Here is a 21,500-nt window from a genome sequence, read left to right on the forward strand (position 1 = left end):
GTCAGTTCTGAAGATGACTCACAAAGAATCCAATAAGCATGTCACAATAAACAGGACATTTACGAGTAAAACGAATCAACACAGATATTTTAGTACACACATAAAAATGATTTAGCATTTTTATTAGGAGTAAAACGTTTAATTAAAGCATTTACTATGTTCCAAAGAGCATCATAACACTTCTTTTGTTTTCAATATTTAAAACCCTTCAACGTTCTGTTTATTTGCAGGTTTAAAATAGATTCTGAATCCCAGCTCTTCAATGTGTCTTCTGAACTCCACTGTACACTGAGGTAATATTTGTCTGCTAGCTTCACGGAGTCCATATTTTTGTGTCAGGCACAAAAGGACATGATTAATTGTGTCTCGTAGGGAGGCTGTTAGACACGAGAGAGTTAAGGGCACTCAGGTCTAATGCACTCTAACTGTACTGTCAAATCCAGGCTAACACACACTATCTGGAGGCAACAAGAGCAGGACTCCAAATGTCAAGCACTGTTAAAGTAACTCTAGATTTAACCACGTCTAATGCTGCGGCCATGTTCTGATTTCTAATCTGTTGGTTTAGATTAGCTATATATATAAAGATATTGTTTTATTACAAGTAAATTATGCTAATCCATATTTTATTTATATTCACAGATTTCAATAAATTATGATAAAATAAATTTCAATAAAATATATACACATTTTAATTCCTCATTAAGAATTTATTCTGTGGTCTCTAAAAGTGAGAGATTTTTTTTAAGACGTTCAGCTAATGTAATATCAAAAAGACGACCATTATCAAAACATTTCATGTGAAAGCAGACATAGCCAGCAGGATAAGTAGGAACTAGGGCATATAAATGCTTGGGTGGGCATTGTTCAGACAGCCTATCAGGAGACCAGAATAGCATCATCTCCATGTACTCTGTTAGCAGCATTTTTGTTTTTCACATTTTGTAATTTATTATTATTATTATTTTATTTATGATTATTATTACTATTAATCAGTATTGGTACTGAATACTGATATTTGTTATTATTAAAAATTAGTGCCACTGCTGTCAAATCGATTCATTGATTCTAAAATAAAAGTTGTGTTTATATAATATTATATAAATATAATATTATATATGTAAGGGATAATGTAGAGCGAGGCGGTTGTTATAGCGAATACAACCCCGACAGGCTGATCAGGACGGGTCTTGAATCAGCCTGAAGGGGTTGTATTCGCTATAACAACCACCTTGCTCTACATTATCCCGCTTATTACATGGCTACCTACCAAATAAATCAATAATTTGACACAAAATATTGATTTAAAAAGGAGTTTATTGATTTAAAAACGATTGTATTGCTTCCGCTAAAGAAAATAGTCCGTTCCGTCTCTACGGTTAGAATCCTGCGTCCATAGCAACGCTCTGTTTTTCATGGCAACGGTGTGTTATACTTAGCAGCGGTCTGTTATCAAGAAATAACAGACCGCATTCTACATTAGAATTCAACCAAGCCATGTAATAAATATATATATTATAGCCATTTTGGGCTCTTTTTTTAGTTTTTTTGCCCAAGAGTGTATTTTATACTTGAAATGTAAGAATGTAACATCATTTATGTTTGCTTTGCATCAAATAGACAAAATCTCGGAAGAGTTAAAATAATCCACACACTTTGAACTGTTGAATGTCCTAAAGTGTATGCAATGTATCAGTGTTTTTGATATAGTTTCATACGGTCATTTTTCCAGTGCTGACCCATCAGGGGCTCTGTGTGAAATGTGTTGACTCTGGGCAGCAGGGCAGTAAAGGCCAGCACATGGGGCAGCTGAAAGGCTGATGCTGAATTGTGCTGTTTCAGCAGACCCTTATGCCTGTTCAACAGGAACACAAATGAGGGACGGGGTGTTGTTAAGGATGTGGTTTATGCTTATATCCATTGAAAAGTTCTGGATCCAGATTATCAAAATTAAAGCAGTAACATTTTGAATCGCAAAGCTGGTAAGTCATACCCCTGGTTTTACAGACAAATCTTAAACCTAGTCCCAGACTAAAATGCATGTTTGAGCTGTTTCAACTGTAAGCAACTTGCACTGACGTATCTTAATATAATTGTTTTGTCTCAAGATGCACCCCGGTAATGTTTTTTCTTTTTTCTTTTTCTAAAGCACGTTTATAACAGCTATTAAATGTCCTATTTGAACTAAAGCCTAATCCTGGCTTAATCTAAGCCCTGTCTGTGAAACCAGGCCTTAATGTTGTACCTTTTAATAGTTTAGTTGAATGTATTGTTGTTCACTTTGTGTGCATCATCAATATGGTTTTTGCTGTAGATGTAATCTCTGGCCAGGAAAAGATTTCCTCATTATTTTTTTCCCCAGAGATGCTCCGACGTTACGTAAAGCTTTTGAACAATCACGCTAATCTAATCATCTCCATGAGTGAGTTTGGACTTCAGTAGCTCTGCAATCTGCTACATAATGTGCCTTCAGAATCTGTGGATCTCATCTGGCAGAGCATGGCTCTGTCTCTCTGCTTGTATTCGCTCATGTGGTCTCGTGTGCTTTTGGTGAACTATTAACATGCCCATTAAATGCTTAATTACCTTCCCTGGGAAAATAGGTTTTCTTAATCATGACAGCCCCATTACGTTTATCTGGTTAGTGACAGTGTTTTTCAGCCATTTGAGAATTGAAAATAGAAGACAGACAAGACAACAAATGTACAGAGCTCATTGTTTTCCGCTGTTTGTTTATCGCGGGCTGTCTCTGCTCAAACAGCTTTTATTACCAGCCATTATCTAGTAAGGTTACATGAGGTATGTCAACGCTCGGCTACTCTTTGATCATGCACTCTCATGCAATATGGACTATTTGTGCAACTACTAATATGGCACTTCATTGTTTAGAATGAAAATAATGTAAGCTGCAGCAAATCTAACCCACTTTTTAGTCCCTTCCTTATCTTTTCATTGATTTAGATCAAATTTCAGACATTAAAACACTGTTCGTTAGTGATTTCAAAGCATTTGCTTGATTTTTAACCACAGTTCCTTCCGGTCACATTTAACTAACTTTGATCATTTCATGGATGGTGATGATGGAGTTGTTAGAAGATCAGGCTGAACGATCAAAAGCTCAGGTCTCAGTCACAGACAGACAACTATAGTGGTTCCTATCAGATTAGAGGAAGATGGCCACATTGGGTGGGCAGGTCAAAGACTATCTAAGGCTTTTATGGTCTATAAAAGCCACAGAAACTCAGCTTAATGAGTGTGCACAAAGGTCATGGGAATGCTCATTGTTTATATGGACAAACTAAGGTTAAACGCATTAAACCTGTTTTTTTTTTTTTCATTGTTGTTTTTTGGATCTTTTGTCAAATACAAGCCAAAAGCATTAAAGCCGCACTTAAAATGTATGAATTTCATTGCATTCCATAACAATATTTCAAGTGGCAGCTTCAAACAAATGATGCTAGAACTAACTTCACCTTTTACTGCTACACCTTCTTATGCTCAGCAAGGCTGCATTTATTTGATCAAAAATGGAAACAGTAATATTGTGAAATATTGTTACAATTTAAAATAACTGTTTTCTATTTTGATATATTTTGAAATGTCATTCATTCCTGTGATGGCAAAGCTGAATTTTCAGCATCATTACTCCAGCCTTCAGTGTCACATGATCCTTCAGAAATCATACTAACATCAAGAAACATTTCTTATTATTATCAATGTTGAAAACTGTTCCTTTTCACACAGATGTCCTACAGGTAACTACACATTTAGTTTAGCACATTACCTATGAACATGATCCACTAACATCTGACTAACGGAAAATGTCCGAATATTTCGAATTTTGAAAAGTATATCTATTGGTTTGTTATTAAAACCAGTTTTTGTGAAATGTTTTGCTTTAAAAGTGTGTGCGTGTGCTGTCCGTCTTTAAAATAAAGTACACTTTGTATTAAATTTTGTTACATATATATTGCAAAGAAATTTATAAATTATTAAGTGACTTACGTTACCAAATATATTCTCTGACCACTGTATTTTCCAAGGCTGTTTGATGGTCATGCATTTTAAAGAACATGAATTTTTTATGAATTTCACTCCTGTACACGTGCACACATACACATGTGTACAAAAATGCTTTTTTCCCCCCAGAGAGCCTCGCAGCAGAATTCCCAGCAAAAGTTAACAGGCAAATTCCAAGTACAGGCTGAATGAAATTCCCATGTCATGTCCTGTTCTCTACTAGTCGTCCAACCATCCCCCTCCTTCTCCTTCTTTTCCAGACTCCCTCTCTCTCTCTCTTTCCCTCTCTCTCTCTCTCTCCCTCTCTCTCTCTCCCTCTCTCTCTCTCTTTCTCACTCAGTCTCCCAGACCTCCCTCTTTCCCTTTCTTTCATACTCACTGCTCTCCAGAGTTTCATTCTGACTGGTCTGTGTCTGTCAGTGGTGAATATTTCTGCCTCCTGCCTTCTCCGTGTCACATTCCAGCTTCTAGGGCACAGCGTCCTCCTGACATGGGTTATAAAGAGAAGCACAGCTCTAGTATGCATCTGCACTCGGCGCTATGACCACCTTTTGCCACCAGTGAAGTTTTTGAATTGTTTTGAATAGGCAAACAGACTCTCCAGGAGAGTTTACCTTCCTACTTTTTGCTCCCTTCTTTGAGACCTTTTGGACTTGTATGGATTCTCATTTATACAGAAAGCTCACTTATGCACACTGGAATACTCAAATGAAACAGTCTTTTACGGCTTCAGCTGAGATGTGTGCATGGACAGAATACAATGGGTGAGTTTGAGTGGAACTATATGATGATCATGTTGCAATTGTGGGTTTGGCAGTTACTGTTTAAACAAAATTAAATGTCACACTTATTTAATGCTTATTAAATAGTTAAATAATTAAGAATAAATAATAATTTAAGTATTTAATAATTTGATTTAATAATAAAAAATAATACATATACTTATTTAATATATTCAATTATTATTTTTTAGTTTTACAATTAATATTATATTTAAGATATTAAATATAAAATATTTTCTATTCTTTTTTATAATGTTTTACAATTAAAGTAAACAATAATATATTTTTTATTATCAGATAATGTAATATGGCCTTATTTATAGGTGTTTCACTGCCTTTTTACTTGAATGTTTTTATTTAATGTTTTAAGTGAAATGTCAACTAGGTATTGACTATAACTGTAACATGAATATATAAACTGAGGTCATATTTCCCCTGTCTAAGGCCATATATACAGGTATGATCTATATCCTTTTATCTTCTGAATTAATATACTCTGCTAAAGCTATGAATTATGAAGGTTTGCATAATGTGGTTCAGAGCTCACTTTAAGGAAGACGTAATAACATGACGCGTCATTGCAATTGAAATGACTATGACTATACTATGCAACTAGTTTATCCACACCTTCCAAAAAAAAAAAAGGGAACACCTTTGCTCTCTGTGTTAAATAAAAGCTGTTGAATGACTCGCAGGGGTTCTGGACTCTGTTTGAACAACAGCACCCTCGCAGGATTTCCTTTAACACTTCACATTAGATTGATGTATTTTCTCTGCTCAGGAGGGCCAAACAGGGTCAATATCATCCCTCAAGCACAACCAGACACCCGCTGAGCCCAGAAACAAAACCTAAATGTTGATTATGGCTGTTTGACACAATTAAAGCAAGTTTAAGATTAACAATAAGGTTTGGTTTGTTACCATTAGTTAATGCATTGGGTATCATGCATTAACAATAAAAAAAAAAATTTACATCACTTATTAATCCAGGTTAATATACAAATAAAATATTGTTCATTGTAATTCATGATTGCTCATAATATATCAACCAATGTTGATTTACACAACTTCAAATGTTAAGAATTTATTAGTATATGTAAAAATTAACATTAAGCTAGATTAAATGCTGTAAAGGTATTGCAATTTCATGTTAGCTAATGCAGTAACTAAACTTAACATACTGAACCCAACTGTAAAGTGTTAACACTTTTTGTTACTTGGTAGTGCACGCACAATTTCAGGTTTCTTAGCATTATATTCTTATCTAATGGCATCATTAACAGGAGTTTCTCTGTGTTTTTCTAAGTGAGGAGGAAGTGTCCTTTAGTCATACATCTTATTTTATACGTCCACCCTCAAATACACAAAGACCTCAATGTCTAGACCATAATTGAACTATTAGCTAATAGCTACCTAGCCAATGAGTGTGATATCCTTGTGGCCATAGACCTCATGACTAGAAACAATACTTTCCCTCACCTTTAGAGTCTGTCTCACTTTTAGAGCCTGCTGTCGCCTGTTCTGGTTCTCGAAGGTCTCTAATAGAAGGACCAGATGTTGGCAGGACTTCCTGCAACTCTAGTGGTCTTCGACAGCTGCTTTGTGTCAGCTCCTGTCCCGGTTCCCGCTCCTAGAGCAGTAACGGTGGGGCCGATGGCCCTGAACACACACAGGGCGGCATTGTTCAGTGAGACAGGCTGAACACACAGGATTCAAACAGGTCTTAGTTGAAGTAAGTGTAGTGGCCAGAGACTTCAAACTGAATGGCCATGTTGTTTCAAACCTGTATGAGTTTTCTTTCTCCTGTGGACACACAACACAAAAAGCAGATATTTAGAAGAATGTTCTCGTTGCTTTTTTCCATTCATTGGAAGCATACAATAACTTGTGTCTCTCAAGATCCATAAAGGACAAAAAGCACCATAAAATTACTATAAAAGAAATATAACATTCTCACTTGAAAAGTAGTGTCACAATGAATAACATTTTATCATCAGCACATGTATTTACATATTTCCTGAAATCTTTTAATGACCCTGCTGTTTTTCATTATGCTCCCTCACGTTTTTTAATTTTTTTCTCTCCAGTTGTTCTCCAAACTTAATTTAATATTTTCCCAGTTGGTTTGGCTGGTAGAAGTCACAATTCACTGTTATAATGTAATTCCACAAAGTGGAAAAAAGCCTTCTGTCAGTATGAATCAAGCTCAAAAATACACAGGACCCTGGCAGGGAGCATGTGGTATTTTATGAGCCCCTGTGCCATTATACTCTGGGATTTGCCTATGTTTTGTATGAGATATGTGTTTTGTGCAGCATTACGGCCAGCCTATCACATGCTTTCATGATTCAGCATATATCAGCACTGCCAATGGGGTGCAGTTAAGCAATTAAAAAGAGAACAAGTGGCTATGGTTAAAAAGAAAAATGCAAGGAAACAAACTAAAAACAATGGGCTGTTGTGTTGTCTGTTTTAGGGTTATGTCATTTTAAAGCAAGCCTGCCACAAAACTGCAATATTTACCATTTTCAAATTTAAAGTCATACTCTACATGGTAATAAGGGGCCATTCACACAGAACACGTTTTGCATTAGTTTTTGCATAGTGTAAACATTAACTTTTTTAGAACCTCGCAGTTTTTTCAATTCCACTGCCCTACATCTTTTTAAACTCAAAAACAAGTTGTTGCATTCTACTGCACTGCTTTTCCATTGTTTTTTAATGCAAAACACTCTAGATGGATGCAGTTGCGCATCTCATGTCATACTTCGAATGTAGAGTCATGTTAATGGGATAGTTCACCCAAAAAATGAAAATTACCCCATGTCTTTAAGCCATCAGGTGTATATGACTTTCATATTTTAGATGAACACAATCTGAGATATATCAAAAAATGTCCTGGCTCTTCCAAGCTTTATAATGGCAGTGAATGGAGGATGAGATTTTGATACAATCCAAGTAATCCACACTGCTCCGGGGGGTTAATAAAGGCCGTCTGTCGGAAGTGTTAAATATGGATATTTTTCTTACACAAAAGCATCGCTTCGCTTCAGAAGGCCTTTATTAACCCCCCGTAGCCGTGTGGAGTACGTTTATGGTGGATGGATGCACTTTTTTGGGGCTTCAAAATCTCATACTCCATTCACTGCCATTATAAATCTTGGAAGAGCCAGGAACTTTTTTAAATATAACTCTGATTGTATTAGTCTGAAAGAAGAAAGTCATGTACAGATAGAATGGCTTGATGGTGAATAAATCATGGGGTAATTTTCATTTTTGGATGAACTATCCCTTTAAAAGAGGTTCCTTTAAAAAAAAACACTTATTCCACTGCCCTGCATCTCAAAAAGGACACAAAGGGACTATAACTAGTACACCACAAAACAACAACACTGGATGCATTACAGCAAACATTCCAAATCCATTTGTCCTGTTGCCAGAATTGGCACAAACACAGGGAGTACCTCACAAATATAATGGAGCATCCATTTACTGTTAGCTACTCAATGCATGATAAAGTGATGCATCTAGTGTGGACATCAGACAGTTTTTAACACAATACAACATGACGTGGTGCTTATATGCAAATATATTACAAGTCCTCTGAAGCCATTTGATAGTTCTATGTTCCATGGAAGAAAGAAATGTTTACAGGTTTGGAACAACATAAGTGTGAGTAAATGAAAGAATTTTTGGATTAACTAAACCTTTATATGCCTTTCATGAGCTTGTGTGGTGAACAAGTTCAGCATAATAAGCCCAAAATACTTTTAACAGTTCTGTGGCATCCATAAATTCTAATCTGCATTAGAAGCTTGATCTTGCATAAATATGGTAATAATTAGCATCTGTCCACACAGACGGTCTCTTTCTTTCTCAAATAAACTATTATACTGCAGATCAGTTAATGTCTTACTCTTTGGCCTCTAATTATGGAGTTGCTAACTGTTTAATTCTGAGCCAGGTGTGCGTGGCCTCAAGCAGATCAACTGAGAAGGCAACGTTTCAGCTGTTGCAGGCATGTAACCATTGCCATTACACAATGGCTTCCTTTTTTTTGTTGAGATTATTTTACACCCAGTGTAGCAAGTGACTTCAACCAGCTGTTTTGATTTGTTGGGTCTTAAAGGTTAATCAATATTTTTTGGAAGCAACTAAAATGTGAAGTGTATGATGCTTTGTAAGAAGAAATAAACGATTAAGTGTTCTTCAGAATAGTCAAATGGGCCTCTCAGGTACCCGATCAAAGATGATACTGTGTACCATGTGCGTTACGAAAGGCCTGGCTGAATGCTTGTTTGTTTATCCTGTGGGGTCTGCTCTGAATGTGTGTGCGTGCGCTTCCATGTGTGTTAGTGTGATCTGTCAGTAAGAGCATAATCTGGCCTCCGGCTTGCTTACGTGGTAAAGCTAGGTCTGTGTTCTGAGAGACAGGACCTTTGTGAAGGACAGTGGAATGGCATGAATTTTACAAGGTTTCCATTAATACTTCAGTGTAGTATTAATCTTTTTTTTTTAAGGCAAGCATCACTGTTTTTAAAAAGTACAATATGGCTCAAGAGCCTCTGGATATACGTTTCTGCCTGAGTTGTACATTCCAAGGATAATTACCCATGACCCCAAATTTAAAGAAATGTTCAATGGAGAATAGGATTCAAATGGGAATGCTATGCCAGCCAGTTACACTCTTAAAAATAAAGGTTCCTTATTGGCATTGATGGTTCCATGAAGAAAGTTTAACATCCATGGAACATTTCCATTGCACAAAAGGTTCTTAAGATTATTAAAATGTTCTTCACAATAAGAAAAAAAGGTTATTTTAAGAACCGCTAACAGAATGGTTCTTCTGAGAACGCAAAATGGTTCTTGGAATCGCTATGAAAATCCTCTTTTGGCATCTTTATTTTTAATGCACACGAGCCGTACAAACACAGAACACTAACATTGACATCCCTTGGGGCATCCGTTTGAACATAGTTCTCCACCAAGGCGCTCAAAAAAGGTGATTCTACTAGAACATTCTTTAGTTGAAAGCTTCGTTCTGTTTCCAAGAAGCCAGACCTAAATAAACTCATCATGTTTTCCTTGCCGTTACAGCAAAAACCAGCAGCATGTTAAACATGGTTTTCGTAAGCATCCAAGCCTCTTTTCTCTCATGGTGGTTAAGGGTCAAAGAAACTGGTGCTAAATCAGTACAAAAGGGCAACATCCTTCAACAGCCCTTTGTTTTTCATCCAAGTAAATCTCTCATCGTGACAATAAATGGTTAAATGTGGTATTATAAAAACATTTCTGAAAAATAAAAAAATGGCTATAGTGACGTTAAATAATAGTAGTCTCTCGTCTTGAGGCAGCTGAGGTATGGAAAAGCTTTAGTTTCCCCATCTGTGTGGGGTTAAGTACATTTAAGTCCTCCAGCTCCACTGTTCTGCTTCACTGAGCTAACTCTCACTGAGCTGGAGAGAGCCGAGACTGGCCCTGCATTCTGAAACCTAATATTAGAGAAGAAAAAAGCAGGGGAGAAAGAAAAAAGGAAGAAAAAAAAAAAAACACAAGGCAGAGAGGAAGTGTAGCATTAAGGTTGGCAAATGAATCTGCCCAAAGTCATGTTTTGTGATTATAATGAGGGTGAAGCGGTGTGGTGCAGGCAAATGAGAGTCAAATAAATCATGGCTGTATTTAGGATCTCAGGCTCTAACATGAAATACTCAGTGATGCAAGATAATATCTGTTAGATCCTGTGAAATCGTAACTGGTGTTTAGTATTTGTGGTCTTTGGGTTTTTACTTTGGATGTTAGTGTCCTGAAAGTTGACAAATGCTTTTGTATACACATTTAAAATGTACTGTCTTTCTCTTCTAAAATGGACAAAAAAATACTGATGACTCATCTTGCACTCACAGGTATATCCACTCCCCCTAATTCATGCTTGAATGACAATGTCCCTCCCATAAACCATAAAATATCACAGGGAATTAATTTATAAATGTACAATTTAAATAAATAAAAATATTATGCCAAAAATATTAATGAAAAATTCATTGTTCAATAATCTAGTATCTCCCGTGCAATCAATCAATCAATCAATCAATCAATCCATCAATCCATCAATCCATCCATCCATCCATCTCACAGTATATATGTTAAAAGCTTCTCATTCTGATCTTTGTTAATGAAAGTGTTCCTGTAAATGTGCATTCAGTATGTCTATAAACCATGCAGGCTCATGTTGAATTAACTAAAATGGATTATTAGAAAAAGTCAAATGTGTATGTGGGATTATGTGATCAGACATAGACATCTTGAGCATTCATTATGCCGTCTCTCCTAATCTTCCTTTATGAGGTGTGAGGAGATGGAGTGGTTTGTGGTTACAACCAACTCTGGATGGGATGTAAATTGCATGATACAAAAATAAAACAGTCATAAGTAGAGGGAATTCAGTTTGCTTTGCGTCTGATCAAATGCTCAAACGCTCATTTAAATCTGTTTATATTTGAGGGGTTTGATTATATAGCAAAGACATGACTAGTTGAGGGATTCCATTGTTTTACACTCTCTCCGTCTTATATTCTGTATTGTCATGCACCTTCCTCATCTTTCTCTTAATGTTCTTTGACCAGACTTCCATTTTGCCATTCCTTCTGATCAGAGACAGCTGCTGGAAAACTGCGTGCAGTCCTCTATTTTTAAACATTTCTTCTAAAAATAGAAATCTGAAACTCCCCAATGAATCTTTTTCTGTGATGTCTAGTATAATCTCTCTCTCTCTTATGAAAACAGTGATGAAGTCTGAATCATTCCCTCTGCTCTTTCGTTTCTCTTCTGAATCTCATGAGTTCACGATAAACAGACCCCTGTGAAAAGACATATTTTCATAAGGCCACTTGCAGTATCAGGCTCCCTCTGATATTTAATGACTTAAATGGTTTTGTGCTTGTATCCCAATCCTCTGACGAAAAAGTTTACGTAATGTTGTTTCACCCCCGCAAAATGTGGCCCGTTCTTGTTTATTTTGATGCTTGGAAGAAATGTTCGTAGGAGAAGGGAGGCAGTTCATCCCTTTTAGCAGTCAACATTTATCATAGGGCTAAGCAGATTTTGTAAACAATCAATGTTCTTATAGTAAGCTGCAAAATGTTTTTTTGTTCAGTGGAAGTCAATGGGGTCCAATGTTGTTTCGGACCTACTGACTTTCATTGTCTGGACAAAAACATAGGAAACATTCTACAAAATATCTTCTTCCGAGGAAAACATTCAGATTTCCAATGACATGAAGGTGAATAAATGTTGACAGATTTTTCTTTTTTGGGTGAACTGTCCCTATAGTCTTAACTAAAAAAAAAGCACCTGTTTACCATTCCACCTGTTTGTTTGTTCTTGAGGAACTTACATAGATGGCACAGAAAAATGCCTGACCAGCTAAAAGTGACCTTCTTGGTCAACAATGCAGGCTGGTTGGGATGCTTGTGGGAGGTCTAGTTGACATTGACTCATTTTAACCCTGGCTGTGAATACTAATGACAGCAGATGTCCACCCATTATTGTCTCAACTTAAATATCATGTTATAGTTGAGAAACAGGTGCTTGAATTCCTGTTAAAATTGTTAGATCCTGGAAACATTATATAAGTTTGTTATTTAAAACGGGAGAACAGCCATGCTGCTTAACTTATTCAATGAGGAACAACATCATTTTAGAGTTGCTCGTTTGCTGTACTTCTATTCGTGAAGTCAAATGAAAGGGTATTGGCTTGTGCCAGCTTTGAAGCTCAGGTTTGGGCTTAGTTTGGCTCGGTGTCTGATTAAAGCCAGGCTCCGTTGGTCCGGGCCTTCAAATACTACAGGCTTCTGGCTTCAATAAAGTCCTGCCAAAAATGAGCTGCCGCTTTCCTCTCTTGATTGCGGTGCATAACAGTGGTTCCATTTAGAGGACAACGCTGAAAACTCTCTCAAAATATTTGTAATAGACAATTCCAGGGAACATAGTAAGCATAATTCATTCAAGAATGTTATGGGCCTTATGACAAATCGGTGTTCTCGTGAATGTATTTACAACAACACATTTGACAATGTGTAGTTTCTGTATTTTGCCTTTGTAGGCTAATGCATTTAATTGTTATTATAGCCTGATAGAATTACATCTCACATTATTTTGTCTAGTATATGCTGTGCTTAACTTAAACTAAAAAAAAACACTTTACATCAGAGTTTTGAATTTTGAAGGACGTCATATAAATGTTTTTGTTTTCTTTGAATCTGAACATATTTAAACCAAACCTGTCTGCAGGATAGGCTATAAACGATTTCAGTCATAACTTATTAATTATTCATTAGAATTCTGTCATTAATTACTCACCTCGTGTCGTTCCAAACCCGTAAAACTTTCGTTCATCTTCGGAACAAAAATGAAGATATTTTTAATAAAATCTGAGCCACTTCTACTCTCCATTGACAGCTACGCAACTACCACTTTGATGAGACAAGAGATCGTAATATTAATCCTTAAGCACTCAATTCATATGGATTAGTTTTACAATCTCTTTAGGGAACTTTTTGAAGCTTCAAAGTGTCAATTGCGTAGCTGTCAATGGAGGGACAGAAATCGCTCAGATTTTATTAAAAAGATCTTCATTTGTGTTCCCGAAGGTGAACGAAAGTCTTACGGGTTTGGAACGACATGAGGGCGAGTAATTAATGACAAAATTTCCATTTTTGGGTGAACTAGTTTAATAATATTTATTATTATTTATAATAATAACAAATTTAATACTTTTGACAATGTGTAGTTTGTGTATTTTGCCTTGATGAATGATGGGATTAAATTGCTTTTCTGTGATCTCTCATTATTTGAAAAAATTTTCACTATTCAATTCATTTAAATAAGCTGATGTAATCATCCTTTTCAAGCTTTAAGATTAAATTACTGGCCTCTTTTAACCTTGTATTGACATTGGAAGAAGCTAAGCAATTTAGATCTATTTTAATATGATGACCGGTTAAAACCCATGAGATTTCTGTGGGAAAGAAGGACTTGTCCTGCATGGGAAAAGTCAAGTGAAGTTTTCCAAAAACATTATATACCACAAGAACAACAATTTACTGTTTTCCAAAGTACAGATATGAAAACACTAAACAGATAATATTTGTTTACTCTGTTACATGCAAAATTAGAAAGGTATGATCACTGACTAGTCATTTACTACCTACTGTATGTCATCTCTCTATATATTGCTCTCACACCAAATCCTGATATTCGCATTGTGACCAAGTTTCATTCTTAAAAAATCATGTCATAATTCAGTAAGCTGAATTTTTGGTTTTACTCATTGTGGCTTTCAAATAGTAAGATAATTGGCCTGTCCCATGCGAACTTTGTACAACTTCAACACGCTTTTTTTTTTGTGTCTAGTTAGGGAGGGTTTTGGACCCTGACTAATCACTGCGGTTGAATGGAGGAGTGTGTGTACAGGAAAAGGACTCATAGTGATACTATGTGATGTATGAACTCTAAGTTTGGGAAAAGAGCGTTTTTCCACTGAAGGTCTTATCATAGCACTGAGGGGGCTGCTCTGTTACATAGATCACTGTGACTCATACAGTAGCCTTACATTTTTTTTCTTTTGCTTTGTCCATCAGTTTTGAAGAGCCAAAGGGAGGATGCTGAAGTTTCTTTCTCATTGTGTCTTGCTTTCTTTTGTTCTCTGTTCTTTGCAGTGTGACCTTAAAGTTCGCATAGATGGACCACTATGTATCGACACACTCCAGGTAAGACTCTGCATATTAAACTTCTCATGCTATCCTGTGTTAAACAGGTAAAAAGAACCACAAACATGTCGCTGCAAAACAATAACATCAGCAGATCAAGTAAGACTTGAGCATCTGAGTATTAATAACAGTAATTAATTTGTGTTGCTGTAATTTTTGCAAAAGTACAAGCATCACAGACAGTAGCACTTTGCAAAAGGTTATGTGATTGTCTTGCATGGAGGCTTCACATAGCGTTTGACTATTTACACCTGAAAATACTGTTTAAACATCCAAATTATGGTGCAGAGCCTGGGAGATATTCATAATTATAAGATAGTAATGAGGGTGAATGAAGAGCCTCATCAGACTGCACAGACTGAAAGACTCAACAGTTACATTTGCTTAGCAGTGCTGGGTATTTTTAACAAGTACTTTCCATGTAAATGGTACCAATTAGGGCTTTAAAAACATGCAGTTAAAAATTAGATTCCCAAGAAGGTAAACTGACTTTTATACAAGCTGTTTTATTGTGTATTAATTGTATTTTATTTTACTAAGACAATATTACTGAATTCAGAATTTTCTGTCTAAAAACTCTTTTTTTTGTTTTTGTAATTTTCTAGCAATACATTTTTAACAAATTTAGAAAATTTAAATATGTAGACTACACCATTTAAAAGTTCAGAATCAAGATTTTTGTTTTGAAATAAATTAATACTTTTATTCAGAAAGGCGCATTCAATTGATTAAAAGTGACAGTGAAGACATTTATGATGTTAGAGATTTAAATTTGAAAAAAAAAAAAATGCTGTTCTTCTGCACTTTCTATATATTAAAGAAGTATGTTAAACGTACAGTATGGGATTTTTTCTCCACTAGGGGTCGCTAACCTTTTTACAATAACAAAGGCGTAGTTAGATGACGCAACATTTGCTAAGAATTATGGATCTTGTCGTCAACGTCAAGCCGACCGATCTAATAATGTTTATGGATGACTGAATACATCGATGCTTTTGTCATGACTGTGATATGAAGCAGTTCGGGATTGCTAAGAGACAGCTATCAGCTCCAAACGCGACGCGAGTCCCACGGATATAAAAGGAATATGGACATTTCATTCTACCGAACTACACGCAGAATTACTACTCACAGGTCAGTTTATTAGACAAATTAAACTTGTGAGGTAACGCAGCGCTGTTTCACTTGGTCTAACATTACACTAGCACACTAAACTGCATTTGAATGTGTTGAAATGTATGTGTTAGTCTGTCTGTATGAGACTAGCAGTAAGCTAGATCAACATTAGAATAACATACAGATCATATTCTGACATTTTATCATTGTTGAACTATATAACATTGATTCGTTTTATGTAAATGTGCTCACCTGTTTAATAAAGTACATGTAGGAGCGGTCGAAGTCTCGGACGTGGAGCTCTCGTTTATATACTGTCTATGGGAGCTCTAGGCATCTCGAAAACACCGCGCTGATATTGATTCTCGTTTTAGTTCTCCTTTTTTATCCAAAGTCTGCTTGCCATGGTCCATAATGTTTGAACGAAACAACAACAGCGTGCAGATAGATATTGCGAACTACAGTGGTCCACGTCTGTCGTCTTGGTTACTATCAGAGGGCTCTGGTTCATAACTCTGGTTACCATGGCAGCACGAGCGGAAACCAGGGACAACGTGGATATGACGCCATTGACTGCGACAAAACGGAAATAAAGAAACGTCCCGTGTCTTCGAATTAAATTAAAATTTCTCCTGGTTTGAAAGTTGTTGGAAACAGTCGGGATAATGTAAGTACACAACTAAAAAAAATATATAACATAGATATAGTGATTTTTGCTATTTTTAAAGCAAAAAAGTTACATATTGTGCCTTTAATTGTTTCATACATTGTTTTTATATTGTACGAATACATTTCTGAAGAATCATGTGACACTTAAGACTGGAATAATGAAGCTGAAAATTCAGTTTTGCTATCAATGGAATTATTCAATTTTAAGATAAATTAAAATAGAAAACAGTTATTTTAAATTGTGATAACATTTAATCATATTTCTGTTTTTACTGTATTTTTGATCAAATAAATAAAGCCTTGGTGAATAGAGAGGCTAGAAATCTTTTGAATATCACCATATTAAGTAAAAATGATGACACTGTTGTCATGTAAATGCCTGTTCACACCAAGAACAAGTATAAAGATAACTATATTAGTGTCCACAACCAATGCACAATATAGTTCTGTTTATTCTAAGCATGCGCTGCAGTTTTGTCGTCTGCCGCTTTAAATGCTCGAGCTCTATAAAGCAGGATGGATTCTGATTGGCTGTCAATGATTCTATCGTTCGTCAGCTGGAAAAAATGATCGCTCTGAAAGTGATTCGAATAATATAGTTTCTCTGTGCCGTTATCATTATAGTTGGGGTGTGGACTCTGCTATTCTTTTATATTTAGAACGATTTTTTAGAACGATATCTTTATCGTTATGGTTATCGTCCTTGGTGTGAAAGGGCCTTGGTTTAATATGGATGCAGTCAAGAAGGTCAAGAACTCTGAGGTGGGACAGGGCAAAAATCACAATTTTTAGGATAACACCAAAAGCACCAACGTGCACCTATATCTGTGTAAAGTGTCAACAGTCTGAAAGAGCAGCCTGTCTTCCTCTAAGTGAGACAGACCGAGACTCTACATTCCATTACACCCACGTGAATGACTGGCTCTGAGTGCCGTCTACCTTCAGCCCAGCCCCAGACTATACTGAAAAACATTTACTAACCCAAGCTTTCTGTCCAACCATCCTGCCATACTGACTCATACTGTTGTTTGTGTTCAACCACCTTTGTTTCATTACATTTGATTTCTTCTTTTTGGGATGAAAGACAAAAAACAGTCAATATGTCCTGGCAATTTACGGGTAAATTTTCCCAGATGCCTAGAAATGGTTTTACGAGAGAGAATGAGAGAACGTCAGGGGTAGGATGGCATACTATAAATAAATCTTTCTTTGTGAAAGGTTATAATTTCTATTATGATCGTCTCAAACGCAGTCATCAATCACCTTGTCAGTGAACAATAATGCATATGTTGGATCAGAATGTCTTTTTTGTCTGATCTTGTGTGACAGTTTGATGAGGAGAAATTAAATTTTAGGTTGTTACAATGTCTGTGGTTGCACAGTAATATAGCATGATTCTGGTGTTCGGAAATTTCCAGCCTGTCTGTAAAAATAGTTTTCTCAGCACATGAGGTTATGGTACAGCCTAAATGTAGGGAGAAATCCCAATATAATTACACTCTTTAAAACAACATCATTATAAGCTATGGTTCAGTGCTTCCCTTTATAGGGATTTTAAAAAATGAAGGTGGGTTCAGACTGGTTTTAACTTGCGGTATCTCCCTCTCTTTTTCTCTCTTTCAGTACCACAAAATAACTGATCCATAGAGTGTTCGTGTATGAAATGGTTACAGCTTTCCTCAATGAAAGGCAAGCCACTACCGAGGAGATGGCTTTAGTGAGCAATGCACTGGCTGCTTACTCCTTCATAGCAGGTAAAAACAAGTATGGTACACTATTACTACCCTCACATCCCCACTATACCCTGTACAAAAACTGGCCGATTCATTTTTATTCTATTTTCAATTACAATTTTGGTTTCTAACGATTGTGAACACAAGATAATCATGTGCATAATTGCAATTCTGCAATTTTTGAAATGAAACTCCAGCTTTTGTCTTGTTATACATACACCCTTTTCCCTCCCTAAATGGATTTTTATATACTTTATATGCCAAAAATACTTTTAGTTTAGTACTTTTCAATGAAAACTGCTAATAATTCATTCTATATATAAAAATTAATTATACCAAAATAAGCTAGATCAAGGACTAAGGAAGTGCAATAAAACAATTTATAGTTCTTAAGTATTTAAATCTAATTTCTTTTCATTTATTATTCAAATTGTATGTATTATATTGTTTATTGTCTATTTTATTTCATTTTTCACCCATTTTAAATTGTTTTTCAATTAAATTTAAAGTTCAACTGTTAAAAAATATTAAAAAAAAAGTTTAATTACTGCATAATGTTTCCAAACAGTGAGTAATGGTGTTAAATAATCTAAAACCGCTGTATTGTGCAGCCAGGCCAGTAGTTGATGTCACTTTGTGAAGAAACACTACACGCCTATAGACTGCACACGTAATAGAGTGGTGCAGGTATGACGTCACTTTGTAGGCCAACCAGAAGTTAGCATCACAATAGGATTTTCCCATAGGCTTTTGGATTATTGCTAAAAACAAGGTCTGTGATCAACAAAAGTTTATGATACTTGCACGTTTTGTCCATCAAGATAATTATCACAGATGAACACAACTTTTATGAATTTTGAAGCCTAACTGCAGTCGGTAGAGTAGGCTATAAACGAACTACACCACAGTCCCATGACTTCAACGTCACCTTCCAACAACTCTTTCAGTTTTTATCTAAAAACATTTTCCCAGAAACTTTGAGTTAGAATATAGTTTATAAGAGCGCGATTATAATCATAATGAGGCTGTAAAAGTGGACTGAGTTTACCTGTTTGGTGTGATGACGTTCTGTCTGTAGTCCCATTTAGCCACTTGTTAGCAACCGCCTTTTTAAAGACACGCAAAAGTGTGTTCTCAGGCCCCCAAAACACTGTTGTCGTGTAAATGAACGGCCAAAATGCATAAAAAGTTCTCCATTTATTAGTTGAAATGCTTTCCAATGCATATGGGGGGTAAAACAAATGAAACACACGGACATTTTTTACTTCATGTTTTAAAAAATTGTAAGATTTTTTTTTTTTTTTTTTACTTTAATTTATCCGGACACAATCCGTTACACCAAACGAATGCAAACGTTTCTAACCTTCTGAACTTTTCTGCAGATCACCCGGAACGGGCGGCACTGTATTTTGTGTGTGGAGTGTGTTTGGGACTGGTTCTTACTCTCATCGCGTTAGTGGTGCAGATCTCCTGTCGAACCGACTGCAAAAGACAGCAAGCGCCCAGGAAAACAGGAAAGACTGCGGAGAGCACAAGTGACACGAGCGACAGCGATTCAGACTGGGACAATGCCTCCGACCTGTCAGCACGCCGCCACCGACGCTTTGAACGGACGCTCGGTAACGTGTTTACCTCCGCCGAAGAGCTGGAGCGCGCGCAGCGATTGGAAGAACGCGAGCGGATTATACGGGAGATTTGGATGAACGGACAGCCGGACATGCCGGGCACACGCAGCCTGAACCGCTACTATTGAAGTCGTTGTAGGTTTGAGGAAATATTGAACTGTATAATAGCTATTACACTTTTTGTGGGATACAGTAAGGGACTGAGACATGAGCGTCGCCAACATTTACTAGACGTCTAGGAACATCTCTTCTGGTGGCACTGGCACTCGTGTATTTAAAGGTGCACTCAGTATATTTTTTGTTTATGTTGCGCTGATATACTGACCATATGATACTGACACTTATACTGACGCCTAGTGGCGTGGATGAAAAAGTAATGCTTTTAGTTACTGATGACAATGTAGAAATGTCCACCACTTGGAGAAATTGGTAATTACCCATTTATGGTTTGAAGTATTCAAATAATGATCTGGTGATATTATTTTAAAACTCTTCAAATAACAAACAGGCATTATAATTATTTAAACACAAATACAATAAATCCAAGCAGCATGCATTGAGAAACAAAAAGGTTAATCAAGTAATTAAGACAGCTGCTGAAAGATTCATTTCATAATGAGGGAAATTACTGAGTGCACCTTTAATGAAAACTTGTTTTAATGAAGAATTCACCATGAGATATAAAACAGGTGGAGGAAAAATAATATGCTTGAGCTTTGACTATGCTTGCCTTGAAATATTGTGTTTTTAATTGGAATGAATTTTGTCTGAAATTAGTTTTAGTCACATGAATATTGGACAATTCAGACACCTAATTTTATTAAGATCTTAACCTTTAGTTGCCTGTAATATTATTTTTTTATTTAAGCAAAATGACTTTCTGTTACAAACACTTTTATTATACAAACGCTTTGTTTTGGAGCTCAGGGTTTTCATGACCTCTGTGAAGGATTTCTTCTCATTTGTGAGATATTTTGTAAACTGACAAAACAAAATGATAGTCTGTGCCTTCATTTTCGAAAAATTTGCTGTAAAAGTAAAAAGATATTAAGGTGGAGGATTTACAGACATCTAACATAATCTCTTCATTTTTACAGTGTAGGGCTTTTTCAAGTATTAATTATGCATGGAAGACAATCACCTCTATTTGTACTATATTTTTCACAGGAATCAGGATAGTATGAATTTTCAACATGGTGCTATAGTTCAAATCCATCCATGCATGAGCACAGTTGAGCAATCCAACATGGTCCAGAAAGGTCAGATATGTCCTCAAATATGTCCCTGTCCTTATTTCACCCTTTGGTGTTCAACACATGCAGCATTTTAATAATGTAACAAAGAGGCTCACATGCTTCCACCGTCTCATTCCACACCGATTTAGTATAAGTGTTTCAAAAATATTTTCATTTCATAGAAATATATATATTTGCATCTGGTTGTCTTTTTTTTTACATGGTTGTTTTTAATGTGTTTGAGGGGGAGTAATGTGCCAAAAGTTTGTCTGTGGATCCAGTCAGTACATCTTTCCATAAAATAAAAAAACGAAGCTTTTAAAGCGATTTGTTCATGCCAATACTTCTGTAACCACACTCTGAATGTCTCTTTGCACAAACTTTTACTGTATTAGTGCCCTCTGTTGTCTGATGAGAACAGGTGTTATGACAGAATCCATATACATTTGAAAAATTTTTATTCCAATATTAGGCCAAGTAAATGAGTAGACAGACAAAAAGAACGAATAAAGAGTAGGTACCTAAATAACCTTTTATAATATTAACTGTTTAG

General features: G+C 36.0%; 1 protein-coding gene across 2 annotated transcripts; it reads left to right on the forward strand.

Annotated features, from left to right (window-relative positions):
• Positions 1-4,393: 4,393 nt before the first annotated feature.
• Positions 4,394-21,274, forward strand: eva1ab (eva-1 homolog A, regulator of programmed cell death b). 2 transcript variants are annotated; one of them, XM_084096227.1, is made up of 4 exons: positions 4,394-4,784; positions 14,519-14,569; positions 17,978-18,108; positions 19,470-21,274. In XM_084096227.1, the coding sequence occupies exons 3-4, from the start codon at positions 18,018-18,020 to the stop codon at positions 19,838-19,840; spliced, it is 462 nt and encodes a 153-aa protein (XP_083952353.1). In that variant the 5' UTR covers positions 4,394-4,784; positions 14,519-14,569; positions 17,978-18,017; the 3' UTR covers positions 19,841-21,274. The 2 variants fall into 2 exon arrangements, with proteins under 2 accessions (XP_083952353.1, XP_083952354.1); XM_084096228.1 differs by lacking the exon at positions 4,394-4,784 and having other exon boundaries at positions 14,430-14,569.
• The last annotated feature ends 226 nt before the right edge of the window (positions 21,275-21,500 follow it).

This window comes from Abramis brama (genome assembly GCF_963993115.1).
Source record: "Abramis brama genome assembly, chromosome: 21".
Classification (NCBI taxonomy): domain Eukaryota; kingdom Metazoa; phylum Chordata; class Actinopteri; order Cypriniformes; family Leuciscidae; genus Abramis; species Abramis brama.